Source organism: Phytophthora infestans, genomic scaffold (assembly GCF_000142945.1).
Source record: "Phytophthora infestans T30-4 supercont1.31 genomic scaffold, whole genome shotgun sequence".
In the NCBI taxonomy this organism is placed as follows: Eukaryota; Oomycota; class Peronosporomycetes; order Peronosporales; family Peronosporaceae; genus Phytophthora; species Phytophthora infestans.
In genome coordinates, this window is record NW_003303728.1 from 1295126 (window position 1) to 1310233 (window position 15108).

Consider the following 15108-nt stretch of genomic DNA (forward strand, 5'->3'; position numbering starts at 1 on the left):
TAGAACTGGACGAGATGACCGTTGTCGAATTCGTCGAAGCCTTGAAGGGGGGGGGCGATCTAGCCGAACTGCTCTGCTAAGAACTGAGGTAAGAGTTGAGCCCCGTCGTCCGTCATTAATGAAGCGTTCACAGAGAATACCAAGAAGGCGCTGAGCGCGTGAAGCGGATCGACGATCCTGAAAGATCCTTCAGATCCTTTCTACCTTGTGGTGAATGGGGTACAGATACGTTGTCTCGAAGAAACCACCAACGGGCCTGCCATCGGACCAAGGCGTGTGTCATGAGATTGACCTTTTTCCCGAAATTAAATACTTCGTAACAAGGCAATTGCTTTTGCCAAGAGAGCAGTGTGACGTTTTTGATGCATTCTCCCGTGCGAGAAAGCGATTTCCCGCACTCGACACCCACTTTCTGTGTCAGAAAGCCTAATGGCAAGTGGCGCGATGTTCATGCTTTTAATACCTTAAATTCGGCTAACATTCCGGCCTGACGCGGAATTTTCACAAGGATATTCTGCAGAACAACATGGTAACGTGCACGTTGTGCAGCACACTCGACTTGGTCGATGGCTACTACCAATTATTCATGAGAGCGAGCAATATTTCGCTGCCAGCGGTGAGTACTCCGAGCGGTATGCTCAGGGATTGGCTGGTGATGCCCCGGGGACTGTCGAACCCACCAGCAGCGTTCAATCGTCTTGTGACGCATTTGTTCAGGTCCCATCGGGCGTACACTCAAACGTACTTTGACGATATATTTGTCCATAGTCGTGCTGAGCACGAAAAGTCAGACGTGAAGAACAGCTCTGACTATTTGAGAGCGGTGCTCGAGTGCATTCGCACTAATAAGTTGTGTACCAATTTGGACAAGTGCCTCTTCGGCGCGAAGGAGATATCTTTCCTCGGTTGTTTTAGGGGGAAGACAGGCTTGCGGGTAGACCCTGCCAAAGTCAAGGCCATTGTGGACTGGCCGATTCCCAAGAAGGACTTGCGCACGTGGCTGGGCTTAGGCGAATACTTAGGTAAGTACAGCGCAAATTACGCGGAGATGGTTCGGCCTTTGCCGAATCCCCTTAAGAAGGATGTCAGATCTCGATCCGATATTATTGCCTACGGCAAAGTGTATTCGCGAAAGCCGCGGTCTAAGAACAGAACGTTCTACCTTAACCATTGATGGTGTCGGTCACCGCCGCTAAGTAAGGCATCTTGCTCAGTCGGCCGATAAAGACCACGATACCGGTGTTGTCCGTCTTATTCTTCGGAAGTCTAAACCCAAAGTCCATACAGATGGACAGCCAACATTCCGTGGGACAGGCAAGCTCGCCAACGGCGCTGCCGCATTCGGTGTGGACTTCGTTGGCAGACACGTTTCTCACGTGCGTGCGTAGGTGCCCACCCAATTTGTACAGCTTCGCCCACCAATACATCGAGCTCAACGCGCCGTAGGGCTTCTCACGACTCCAGCGTCCACCGACGAGTGTATCATAAACCTCGTGGAGAATTTGATACTTGACATATTTATCATGAGGAACACCGCCACGAGGCGTGTCCTCAGGTAGAGGGTGGATCGCCATTTCGGCGACCAGAGGTCTCAGCTCTTGGACATAGTCTAGCAACTCCTTTGTGCCCTGTCAGGTGGGAAGGAGCTTTGACCGAGCACGGTTTACCTGGTACAGCGACGCAAACACGCGCGACAACTGCCGTTATAACAGCGTCTAAGTGGGGCACGCAACGTTCACCGACGTAACGCAAGTTAGTGCTCGCTGGCGAGCACGACCTCCAACCTTACAAATAGCAAATACCACGCATTGTTGTTCGGACTGGAGCAAGGCGGATCCCATGATCATCTCGACCTCATGGGTCCAGAGAAGGCGATTATCTGTATTCTCCCTCCAAAGCACTTCACAGTCAGTAGGAAGGGCTTGTGTCTCGCCGACCCGTCACGCGTGACCGATGTTGCCCCCGTTGCGGCACTCATATTTTCTTGTACATGTTTTTAAAAGCGCGTTCTCATATCGAGAGAGCGATCCTGCCGAGCGGTCACCGCTTCTTGACCTTGCGACACAAGGTGAGCCACGCTCTCCGGACCAAGCAAGGCCATAAGCTTGTTAAGCGCGTCCTGCTGCGCCGAGGGCAAATTCGTGAACACCGTGGGCTTCACCCTCGCAGAGGGTACAGTCAATCGATGCAGGAGCGGGGTTGACTACAAGTGTTACCAAGTTCAGCGGGTCTACCGTAGCTTTAGCATCAGAGAAAGAAGTTCGACTCAAAGAGTCCTTAATATAAAGTTCATTATACCAAGGAACTTTAGCACAACGATAAAGCCAAGACTCAGGAATTATTAACTTGAAAAAAAACCTTCTGCGTTAAAATCGAAGTGTCTTATTTCTCTGTCCTGACGTCGTATGAGAAGCAGTCGAGTGAAGTATTCTGCGGTGAGCTTGCTGAGCTGAGCCTGGTCGACGGCGACGTGGACATACTGCTCGGCGTGTTTTAACCATGCGCTTAAGACTTCATCGGCTTTCTTGTGTAGCATGGGAACCCGGGAGTTGTTTGTGGACGAAGCTACGAAGAGGGCACCGCACATGACTATGTCGTCCTCAACGGACGGTATTAAGTCCCAGTCCGGTGGTATATCCATCCATGTTGTGGCTGGTGCTCGTAGTGAAGGCGTGCATCGCTCAGAATACTTATTGATGTGCAGTGCGTATGAGCGTTTTGTCGATTTTCATAACAGCATCGATGGACACGGCTCTTATCTCCTATGAAAGCGATAATGCGAGGTTCTCGTCACCATCAGTGGCGTCCTTCTCCTGGAGCCCATGCAGACTTGGCTTCCGGAAGGCATGGTCACCTCCGATGACTGGCTGCAGGCCAGCTTCACTGTCTCGCTCTCGGTGCTTGTCGACTCGTTGGCAAGCTTGTGCGGCGCGTTTGGCGATCTGTGCGCAGCGTTGAAAGCCTGTAGCTGATCGTACACGGAAGATATCACTCCATTTTGGCATTCCACTCAGTAGCGCCGGAGTCACTGCAGAAACCGTAGCTACACATAAGCAGTTAGTAACTCAATAACAGTAGTGTTTCCAATGTAACTCACCGCACAGAGATATTGCCGGGGTTGAGCAGGTCATTGGAGCACAGGAGGTGGACTACGCTGTCGTAGACAGAGCACGGATCCGTTTGAGTCAGCTGGGGACTGACTTAACAGATGAAAGCGCACTTCATCATACTTGAGGTGATAATCGTTAATGTCGTCAATAGCGTTACGTCTGCAAAGAATGCCGCAAAGTGATCGAGTAACTAGACTTTCCAGTCTGGAGGCACTACGATCTTAAAAGAGCAGCCGTAGCCCAAGGTAGCCTTAGAGCAGCTTCCTGAGGGCCTTGAGATGACCTCATTCTCTGTATCAAGCAACCTATGGCGCAATCGTGCGACAAAGAGGACGAGAAGCGAGAGCGTTATTTTCCCAAGCAGTGAGCAAGCCGTCTTGCATCCGAACTGCGATCCATAGCGGTGGTCAAAATGGAGGATTGTCATGTGCCCGTCTGGACTTCGATTTTAACTCACCAGTGGGGTCTTTAGCAATCGCGTGGAATCTGAAATCTGGAATTTTCAGTGACCGTTTTCCAGGTTTCAGGGAAAATCGCATTCAGCATACCGTTTTTCCTTCTGAAACCTGCAACAATGTTCCAAGATAACCCCCTTTTAATGATATTTTTTCAGGTGCACGTTTGGGTCCCTGAAACTTGAAACTTGTAAGATTCAATAGTGTTCCTCACATCAAATCCTCCTCTTTGAAAGTTATAGACAGCGGAGCGGGGCAAGCATGCGATCCTGAAAGTGAAACCGCTCCTGAAAAGCCAACCTGCCCTGATTGAAAATCGGAAACGTAACTGGACGGAGGAGACAATGCTTTGCAAACTGGGATGTGCACAGTAGCAAGGCCGGAAATGCAATTAAAAACTTCATCTCATTGCATACTATCTGAGTCACTTCCCGCACGATACCGGAGACTGTTGCCGGTCCAATACCAAATCGCTCGGCCATGACATCTAATGTAGTGCCTTGTGCACAGAGAAACAGGAAAACTACAAGGCGGAGCGGTGGCAAGATTGAATCTGGAGCTGCTCTCGCTGATAAAAAATGTGGGTACACAACTTGAGCAAGGGCCGATATGCTAGCACTGTCCATACGAAATAGTTCTCGCATCGATCCATCGAAAAATATTCGCGACGAGAAGAGCATTTTTGCCCAGTAAGAGCTTCTTTTTTTGAAAGCATTTTGCGATCGTTAGGCTCAGCAAACGTAGCAATTACTTGCATTTCAACTTCGTGTGTAGCTTGTAATAAATTCATCGATCTGCTGAATGAAGTAACAGGGAGTGAGAGGCCTTCCAAAAGCATTAGTATCGCCAGGTCCCTAGCCAACATCTTAAAATTGCTTAAAAAAGAACAAATACAGCAATCCATAAGCAGTCAGTAATGGTACCTTTTGCTAAGCACTAATCTGTAGACGTTCGTGCCGTTGATGGCTGCAATGAGGTAGTAAGCTCACCTGGAACACGCTTGAGCCTGAGACGTAGCCCGATCACCAGCCCGAGCTTAGTTGTTCCCAACGCTGTGATGGTCGGCACGTATATTGAGAGGGCGGAGCGTAGGTAGGGGCAGGAGCTGGGTCTTTTGGCGAAGTGACTTTGCTCGCACGAAGAGCGCCGCGGATTGAAGCGGTAGCTAAAGTCTTCTTAAGTCTATCAGCCGAAAGTGTGATTTTAATATGTCACAGTTCCAGATGAATTTGATGAAGATCCGCGAAAAAGTGGTGCTAGAAACTTTTATTCCAGGTTTCAGGCTACAACTCTGCTAAAGAGGGCCAGTAACTCGACAGTACTGGCGAAGCTGTAACCTGAGCTACTGGATACTATAGTAGCAGTAGAAACAGATTTGACAAAACTACTGTAGTTAAAAGTATTATAGTACTATCTATTACTGGCAAGGCAATAACCGCATCGTCTCCTGTCCTAAGCGAGCTGTAATGTACTCAGGTCGCGGTAGGGTTATTTTCATTACGGAAAATTAGCTTATAAAACTTAAGATTTTTTTTAATTTTGAGCCAATCAAAAAATATGGACACGGCGGGAATCGAACCCGCGTCCATCCGCATAAAAACGCGGTACTTTTGCCGTCGGAGCTACGTGTTCAAGCCCACTTGGGTACCTTCACATTTAAATCAAGTACTATTTATTTGTCTCTTAAAAGGGAACGTGATCATCAGAACTACTGGCATATTCATCGTCGCTCCCAACAAAGTTACCAACAGCACCAACTGATCCAGGAGCTCGGTTATTTCATCGATCACTGGTGACTCGATGGCATTCTCATTGTCGCATGTATCTCCCAAGAGACCCGCCTTTGAAAAGCCGCTGACATTTGTAGCTGTGCTAAGTTCTCCCCAGCTTTCATTTATCCATGATGTAATATCAACTCGTTTGGGAGCCACCAACTCGAAAGCTGAAGTTTGTGCTTGTTCCTGTAGGCGATATATCTTCTCTCTTCCAACTTCTTGAATCTCCGTCCTAGCAATCGTAGCCTCTCGTTCTCCTAGCTTACGCAGCTCCTCAGCTCGATATTTTTCCAGTGCGTGGTGGCGACCAATCTGACATCGCAAGCTGTCCAGCCAGCGACCTCTCAGACGGCTTTAAATGGATGGTTCCATGCCACGTCGACAGGCTGACATACGTATGTATAACGCGGTGGGACCTTCATCAGCACCACATTTATTGACGCTCGTTCGTATTCTCTCGGAATGCGAAGTGGAACTGAAGGAATTCTAGTGAAATGTGGGCATTCCACCATGCCGTAGGGTTGCCATAAGTACAGCAGCCATGGACAGCTTAAAGAACAAACATCTCCTTCCATAAACGTACACCAAATCCATGCCGAACCGAGTCGTTCTCTTGCTGAATGTGTTTGTGGCGTGAGACGTCACTCTTAAAAATGACAAACGGCGCATGTTTTTTTTTACATTCCAGTCGCCGAGAAGCATTACCGTGGTTATTTCTTTCTCCTTGTCGCTACACTTGACCCACACCGTCTTTGCCCCTTTGGTTGAGACTGTCTTGCAAGGTAGATATTCGAAGAACACAGCTAGAGTACTCATACAGTGTCAATGCACTCATGTGATGTATATATAGATATCATTATGACCTCACCTGTTTGATCAGCGTTGTACACGTTGGTGATCCCGTGTTCAACAATTGCAGCCCGCACGTCCCCGCAGAACTTTGCTTTGGCAGCGTCTGCGTGCTCTAGTGTCGTCTGACCCTGGCGCGTTCGAGCTCGGATCGATAGGTTGTGTCTCCTCATTAACCGGCGGCGCCAAGAATGGGACGCCTTGAATACATTGGCGATAGACCTTGGTCAGCGGCCATTTCGAGGGCTTTGAAGCGTAGCATTTGGGAGGAAACAGGGCACCCCCTTCTTGCGCATAGCATAAACCCACAACACAATAGCACCTTCAGCTTCGCTTGACAGGATTGTAGCTTGTCCACTACAGCGGAGATTCTTTAGATGGCCTTTGCCGTCGTCGCAGACAGATTGAATAAGATCCTCCTGCTTCTTCCACTTTGAAATCTGTTTTTGCTTGCGCGTCTAAGCGCTGCCAGTGCAGCCCGGATAGAACTGAGCGATGGCGTCACCCACATTGTGTCCGGCTGCCAGATACTTCAACAGCTCTAGCTTGTGTATGTAGTCCACTGCAAACCCGAGTGTATCGCTTCGGCTTTCTTCCGGTTCCATTTGTACAAGCCCTGCCCCTTGCGCGTTTTCAGCAATGGCCGTATTGGAGCCAGCCAGCAGCACAGCCCATAATTAGCTCCACGAGATGGTACTTTATTTTTATCCATCTGTTTAAAATTGGAAGCTGTGATTGGCTATAATTACGATTCGCTTAGGACAAAACTTCGCTTAGGACAGGGGCGATGCGGTACTACCAATCCCTGGCCATCATCAATCTCCGGTCAAAAAATGTGCCCGGCACAATTTCGCAACCTTTCGTTCATTTGGTAGGCTGTTCCCCGTCCAAATCAAAGGGTTGTTCAGCACTACATGCTGCTTCGGATTTGATGTGACGCGGTGCTGAAGCCCAGGAGCCTGACGCCGCCGGCCTGGGCTTCTCCACCGAGTCCCAGTAAAATGTGCTGCCCATCAAAGACATCGAGTCAAGTACCGATGAGTCGTTTCTGTCGCACGTGGCTACATGCTGTCGCTTTGGCTGCAGCGCTCATAGCCGTGAACACCAGCGCCTTGGCTCCTTATTGGCGTCTGAGCGCCTGCTTGCTGAAGAGGCTGAAGAGAATGACAAGACGGTTCCTTTCAGCTCGTGGAACAATGTTCCCGATACGCTGAACCACTTGCTGACTTTAGTGCTCCGGCTGTTGGGTGAGCATCCGCTCGGACTGTTTTGCCCAAGTTCTTCCATCTACCGCTGATCACTGGGTAGCCAGCGTCATGTCGGGTCCGTTCCTGTCCAGCTTGTTGAACGAGGACGTCGTGACATGCTTGGCTCATACGTCAATCCTTTCGCGCTGAGCTTCATCTCGTTCCAGGCCGACAAGGAAATCTACCTGCCAGAACTACGGCCTTATATCAAGTCGATCCTGACTCTACTGTCCACCTTCTACTACATGGGGTGCTAATCACGAGTGTCTTCATGCTAGAGACCGGCGCGTTCTTCTACTCCGACTTATAGCACAACCGTCAGCCGGGCATCGCGCTCATGTTCGCCTCGATTTCGGTGGTCGTATTGCCGCCCACCTCCATGGCGCTTTTAATCGAACTCAATAGTGTCGGACCTCTCATGAACCTGGCACTTGGCACCTGCATAACGGCTGTTTTTCTTCGTCTTGCGGGTCGTCGCGTCCATTTACGGCGCCAAACTGGACGTGTCTCCGGAGAGTATCACTTTCACACTGTGCGTTGGGCTAATAAACGCCTGTGCTGGGGGCGCTTCTCGGTCTCGTGACATTGATAATCCTCATCTTCCAGATACCGAGCGGGAAACCGGACAAGCCTCCTGGGTCAACAGTGTTTCCTACCCACGGAATCTCGGTCTCTTTCGGCACAGCGCCCAGAGAGTACACTTCACGGTACCACAAGAAGATGCAGCAACGCATTATCGGTAGAATAACCTAGGAGCAGACAAGTGACGACCCTAATCAAACGCCTCACCAGCTCAACGTCTTCGTTAAAGAGACAGATGCCGAGAAGCCACCGTGTTGGACGGAGAACAAAGCGCTCTACCTCAAGTGCTTTCTCCGGCTGGTGGTGGTCTACCTTTTGCACCTCTTGCTCACTGAACTTGCAGCACGTTGCTACTGCGCAGTGCGCACTATGCACTCGAGGTAGCACGACGCGTTGCGTCTCATCATTGGTTTAAAGTCTCTGTGACACGCGTCTATTTCCGCTCAAGTACGCCAGAAATACAAAGGAGTTGAACCGGAATTATATCCATCGGTTAACGGTTTTTATCCCGATCTACCCCCCTTGTGGAGTCTGGTGTCTGTCCGTAAGCCCGTCCGAGGGTAGGGCTCTAAAATGTAACGCAAATACGGGAGTTCTACTGGCTGCAGAGCGCAACGAAGGCGGCGTCGATTGGCTAAAATCGGATTATGTGGTGTACACACTGGATGTGGTCAACACATCGTACTTAAATGCCTTTCGAATTTCATTTTGCCCCCATTTTAAAACGGAAGCCGCGGAACGCCACGTTACTCAAGGTACGCTGCGTGCATGCGTGTTAGCTTGCATTAGTAGCTAGCAAGACACACGTACACAGATAGTCCGAGGTTCATGGGGCTGCTTAAGGGGGTAGCTTATAATTTGTGGGATTCTATCCTGCAAGTAGGTAGCCGTGCTAAGGGGATTTAGTTTCAGAGCCCTCTGGGCTCTTGGGGCTTTACCCCACCGCCCACTCTGCGCGAGAGCACATTTGGCACCTGGTCAATTGACCGCAAGCCCGACAGCGAAGTAGTTGAGCCGGTCGTTAATGGTTATTGATGGGCACACACATTGCGTGCGTGCAGTTGGTCAGGAGAAGTATTGTAACTGGCACCTTTTAACCGACTGATGGGATGGGGGACTGTAATAGCCTATCAATAACCAGTCTTTGCAATTAACGGCCGCCTTTTGGCGAAAGGATTTCGCACCTCAAGCTACAGTACTATCCGGGGGGCCAACCCTGAAGATTCGACTACACAATTTGCAAACTAAAACCGCTCCGGGCTTCCCGGCCCGTGACTGTGGGATAAGCGATCGGAGATAACCTTGATGGGAGCAAGCAATCCCGTGTAGTACGCATATTTTCAGCACACTACTCTATGAAAACCTACTGCTACGTGCGGTGTACTTAGACATTGTCTAACGCGTCACGTTTTCGTGTTCGCAGAACTATGGTTCGGAGTAAGCGAAAGAGGACGCGCGGGGAACTCTAGGAGGCCCTGCGCGAGAACGAACGCATTAACGCGACACCCATGCAAGAGGAAAATTATGCGCGAAAACGACGTCAGACCAAGCGCAGCAAGAAACGATGCGACTTTAAGAAACAGCTGAAGGCCCTCAGTGTGCATAAAGAAGCTACGGCGCTTACGGAACCTACGGAAGGTCAAGCTAACCGTATTGAAGAGCGGGAGAAAAAGGCAGAAGAGTCCGATCCTGTGGCACTTCAGCGCCGGTTTGCGGCTGAAATGAAGGCGGCGTACCAAGCTGAAACTGAGGATACGGCTTATTTACAGTACCTGTCGTATTTGAACCAGCGGTTCGAGAAGATGTCCCCGTCTCGGCTGCGCAGCGAGCTCGCGACAAAAGAGCTAATAGGACACTGTCTCAGGCAGATTGCGAGCGAGCACGCGACGCACAGCGAGCTCGAACGAGGCGAATTAATATGACACTATCTCAGCATGATCGTCCAAGGAAGAAAGACGCTGAGCGCAAGCGTGTCCAAATGGCTAGCTGCGCGGGGAGGAGCTTCAGGAACGACGTGAGCACTACAGACATCATGTGGCGGTACATAGAGAAGGGCTGATGCAAGAGCAATGCCAACACGAACGCGGCCTCAAACGTGAACAACACGCACTTCGGCGTGGACAGCTGGAGGAGCACAAAGAGAAACGGAGCGTGAACTAGACCGACAACGGCAGGCCATTCGAAGAGCAGGGCGGACGGAAGAAGAGCGCCAGCAGGAACTCGAGTGTGTGCGCACTGGACGCCAATGCACCCGTCATGGCTAGCTCTTATTTCCCTTGAAGACTTCATTGTGTCCATGATAACGGGTGGCGACGTGGTGATCGGCCGGCACAAGCTCCCGGTTACAGCCGTTTGCCCGATCTGCAATGCTTGGAAGTGGCCAGGCGAGTCTGCAATATCATGCTGCCTGGTAGGCAGGGTAAAGCTGCCTCCACTGCACCCCGGGCCAAGGAGCTGCTATAGCTGTACTGAGATCCCGAGTTTCGCCGTCAAATCCGTGCCTACAACCAAGCCTTTGCGTTTACGTCGATTGGTGCTTCGTGCTCAAACCGATCGTTTCACAGCGTACGTCAGGACGAGAGCGTTGCCGGTACACACGGGGTGTACACGTATCGCATACAAGGGGCTATGAGACACTACCTAGGGTCTCTCCTCCCCCACGTAGACCGTTGGACAGGCGCACGGGTAGCTTCAAAGAGTTTGCGCAGATCTACATTGTGGATCCAGACATGCAACACCGCGCGGGGCGGCGTCTTGGTATATTCGCGGATCTGGATCGTGTTGCACTACTAGACATCGAGAAAATGATGGCAGAGCACAACCCATAAGCGCAACGGCTCCTCCACTTTGGGCAGCAAGTGCGTCAACACAACACGGAGGCTCCAGTAGACTTGGTGTTCCGTCTGCATGACAGCTCCTCGCGACCGCGGACTCATAACCGCCCCACTGTGCTTAAGTGGCTGCGACTCTCATTGAGGATGGCAACCTGGCTCAGCCTTGGGATCTACTACTCTTTACACGCGATCAAAGACAACTACGTTTGTACGAGACTCACGCCGATTACGATCCACTCCAATACCCGCTTCTCCTTCCATATGAAAAGAAGGGCTGGACCTACACAGACGGTTTCGCGAATGGTGCTGAGTATGGAAATAAAAAGGCGATGTCGCTTCGTGAACACGTAGCGTTCCGCCTTCATCAGAAAGTGGATGATCAGTCCACTCTCCACCAAGGCGGGCGTCTATTTTAACAGCGGTGTGTAGTTCGGCGTGCAAAATGTGAGCAAGAGCCGCTTCGCTGGGAGGCCGACAATCAGAAAACACTTCGCGCCGATCAATACAGGGGTGTGCAAGACGCTTTACTCAATGAAGATACTTTGGCTCTGGCGGAAGGAGAAGTGCTGCTGTCGGAATATGACCGGGTCCAGAACAGATTGGTGCACCCGGACCGGGACGGAAGCAGCAGGGGGCGACCTACCCTTTCTTAATCAGGTTGGCAAGCGTATCATACTACCGACGCGCGGGGAATTCTAGGAGGCCCTGCGCGAGAACGAACGCATTAACGCGACACCCATGCAAGAGGAAAATTATGCGCGAAAACGACGTCAGACCAAGCGCAGCAAGAAACGATGCGACTTAAAGAAACAGCTGAAGGCCCTCAGTGTGCATAAAGAAGCTACGGCGCTTACGGAACCTACGGAAGGTCAAGCTAACCGTATTGAAGAGCGAGAGGAAAAGGCAGAAGAGTCCGATCCTGTGGCACTTCAGCGCCGGTTTGCGGCTGAAATGAAGGCGGCGTACCAAGCTGAAACTGAGGATACGGCTTATTTACAGTACCTGTCGTATTTGAACCAGCGGTTCGAGAAGATGTCCCCGTCTCGGCTGCGCAGGGAGCTCGCGACAAAAGAGCTAATAGGACACTGTCTCAGGCAGATTGCGAGCGAGCACGCGACGCACAGCGAGCTCGAACGAGGCGAATTAATATGACACTATCTCAGCATGATCGTCCGAGGAAGAAAGACGCTGAGCGCAAGCGTGTCCAAATGGCTAGCTGCGCGGGGAGGAGCTTAGGAACGACGTGAGCACTACAGACATCATGTGGCGGTACATAGAGAAGGGCTGGTGCAAGAGCAATTCCAACACGAACGCGGCCTCAAACGTGAACAACACGCACTTCGGCGTGGACAGCTGGAGGAGCACAAAGAGAAACGGAACGTGAGCTAGACCGACAACGGCAGGCCATTCGAAGAGCAGGGCGGACGGAAGAAGAGCGCCAGCAGGAACTCGAGTGTGTGCGCACTGGACGCCAATGCACCCGTCATGGCCATGCTCTTATTTCCCTTGAAGACTTCATTGTGTCCATGATAACGGGTGGCGACGTGGTGACCGGCCGGCACAAGCTCCCGGTTACAGCCGTTTGACCGATCTGCAATGCTTGGAAGTGGCCAGGCGAGTCTGCAATATCATGCTGTCTGGTAGGCAGGGTAAAGCTGCCTCCACTGCACCCCGGGCCAAGGAGCTGCTATAGCTGTACTGAGATCCCGAGTTTCGCCGTCAAATCCGTGCCTACAACCAAGCCTTTGCGCTTACGTCGATTGGTGCTTCGTGCTCAAACCGATCGTTTCACAACGTACGTCAGGACGAGAGCGTTGCCGGTACACACGGGGTGTACACGTATCGCATACAAGGGGCTATGAGACACTACCTAGGGTCTCTCCTCCCCCACGTAGACCGTTGGACAGGCGCACGGGTAGCTTCAAAGAGTTTGCGCAGATCTACATTGTGGATCCAGACATGCAACACCGCGCGGGGCGGCGTCTTGGTATATTCGCGGATCTGGATCGTGTTGCACTACTAGACATCGAGAAAATGATGGCAGAGCACAACCCATTAGCGCAACGGCTCCTCCACTTTGGGTAGCAAGTGCGTCAACACAACACGATGGGTTCCAGTAGACTTGGTGTTCCGTCTGCATGACAGCTCCTCGCGACCGCGGACTCATAACCGCCCCACTGTGCTTAAGTGGCTGCGACTCTCATTGAGGATGGCAACCTGGCTCGGCCTTGGGATCTACTACTCTTTACACGCGATCAAATACTACTACGTTTGTACGAGACTCACGCCGATTACGATCCACTCCAATACCCGCTTCTCCTTCCATCTGAAAAGAAGGGCTGGACCTACACAGACGGTTTCGCGAATGGTGCTGAGTATGAAAATAAAAAAGGCGATGTCGCTTCGTGAACACGTAGCGTTCCGCCTTCATCAGAAAGGGGATGATCAGTCCGCTCTCCACCAAGTCGGGCGTCTATTTTAACAGCGGTGTGTAGTTCGGCGTGCAAAATGTGAGCAAGAGCCGCTTCGCTGGGAGGCCGACAATCAGAAAACACTTCGCGCCGATCAATACAGGAGTGTGCAAGACGCTTTACTCAATGAAGATACTTTGGCTCTGGCGGAAGGAGAAGTGCTGCTGTCGGAATATGACCGGGTCCAGAACAGATTGGTGCACCCGGACCGGGACGGAGGCAGCAGGGGGCGACCTACTTTTTCTTAATCAGGGTGGCAAGCGTATCATTCTACCGACGCGCGGGGAATTCTAGGAGGCCCTGCGCGAGAACGAACGCATTAACGCGACACCCATGCAAGAGGAAAATTATGCGCGAAAACGACGTCAGACCAAGCGCAGCAAGAAACGATGCGACTTAAAGAAACAGCTGAAGGCCCTCAGTGTGCATAAAGAAGCTACGGCGCTTACGGAACCTACGGAAGGTCAAGCTAACCGTATTGAAGAGCGAGAGGAAAAGGCAGAAGAGTCCGATCCTGTGGCACTTCAGCGCCGGTTTGCGGCTGAAATGAAGGCGGCGTACCAAGCTGAAACTGAGGATACGGCCTATTTACAGTACCTGTCGTATTTGAACCAGCGGTTCGAGAAGGTGTCCCCCTCTCGGCTGCGCAGCGAGCTCGCGACAAAAGAGCTAATAGGACACTGTCTCAGGCAGATTGCGAGCGAGCACGCGACGCACAGCGAGCTCGAACGAGGCGAATTAATATGACACTATCTCAGCATGATCGTCCGAGGAAGAAAGACGCTGAGCGCAAGCGTGTCCAAATTGCTAGCTGCGCGGGGAGGAGCTTAGGAACGACGTGAGCACTACAGACATCATGTGGCGGTACATAGAGAAGGGCTGATGCAAGAGCAATGCCAACACGAACGCGGCCTCAAACGTGAACAACACGCACTTCGGCGTGGACAGCTGGAGGAGCACAAAGAGAAACGGAGCGTGAACTAGACCGACAACGGCAGGCCATTCGAAGAGCAGGGCGGACGGAAGAAGAGCGCCAGCAGGAACTCGAGTGTGTGCGCACTGGACGCCAATGCACCCGTCATGGCCATGCTCTTATTTCCCTTGAAGACTTCGACGCGTCCATGATAACGGGTGGCGACGTGGTGATCGGCCGGCACAAGCTCCCGGTTACAGCCGTTTGCCCGATCTGCAATGCTTGGAAGTGGCCAGGCGAGTCTGCAATATCATGCTGCCTGGTAGGCAGGGTAAAGCTGCCTCCACTGCACCCCGGGCCAAGGAGCTGCTATAGCTGTACTGAGATCCCGAGTTTCGCCGTCAAATCCGTGCCTACAACCAAGCCTTTGCGCTTACGTCGCTTGGTGCTTCGTGCTCAAACCGATCGTTTCACAACGTACGTCAGGACGAGAGCGTTGCCGGTACACACGGGGTGTACACGTATCGCATACAAGGGGCTATGAGACACTACCTAGGGTCTCTCCTCCCCCACGTAGACCGTTGGACAGGCGCACGGGTAGCTTCAAAGAGTTTGCGCAGATCTACATTGTGGATCCAGACATGCAACACCGCGCGGGGCGGCGTCTTGGTATATTCGCGGATCTGGATCGTGTTGCACTACTAGACATCGAGAAAATGATGGCAGAGCACAACCCATTAGCGCAACGGCTCCTCCACTTTGGGCAGCAAGTGCGTCAACACAACACGGAGGCTCCAGTAGACTTGGTGTTCCGTCTGCATGACAGCTCCTCGCGACCGCGGACTCATAACCGCCCCACTGTGCTTAAGTGG

The 15108-nt window shown here is 51.7% G+C and overlaps 1 protein-coding gene and 1 pseudogene across 2 annotated transcripts; one reads left to right on the forward strand and one right to left on the reverse strand.

Moving 5' to 3' along the window:
- Positions 1–5123: 5123 nt before the first annotated feature.
- On the reverse strand, positions 5124–5197 carry PITG_27812 (annotated as a pseudogene). Its single transcript has one exon. The product of its transcript is annotated as a tRNA-OTHER (tRNA).
- Positions 5198–6684: 1487 nt separating this feature from the next.
- Positions 6685–9155, forward strand: PITG_12625 (uncharacterized protein; the record flags this gene model as incomplete). The annotated part of the gene is made up of 7 exons (XM_002899339.1): positions 6685–6739; positions 7140–7185; positions 7498–7686; positions 7842–7968; positions 8043–8175; positions 8627–8773; positions 9145–9155. The coding sequence occupies 7 exons, from the start codon at positions 6685–6687 to the stop codon at positions 9153–9155; spliced, it is 708 nt and encodes a 235-aa protein (XP_002899385.1).
- Between the last annotated feature and the right edge of the window lie 5953 nt (positions 9156–15108).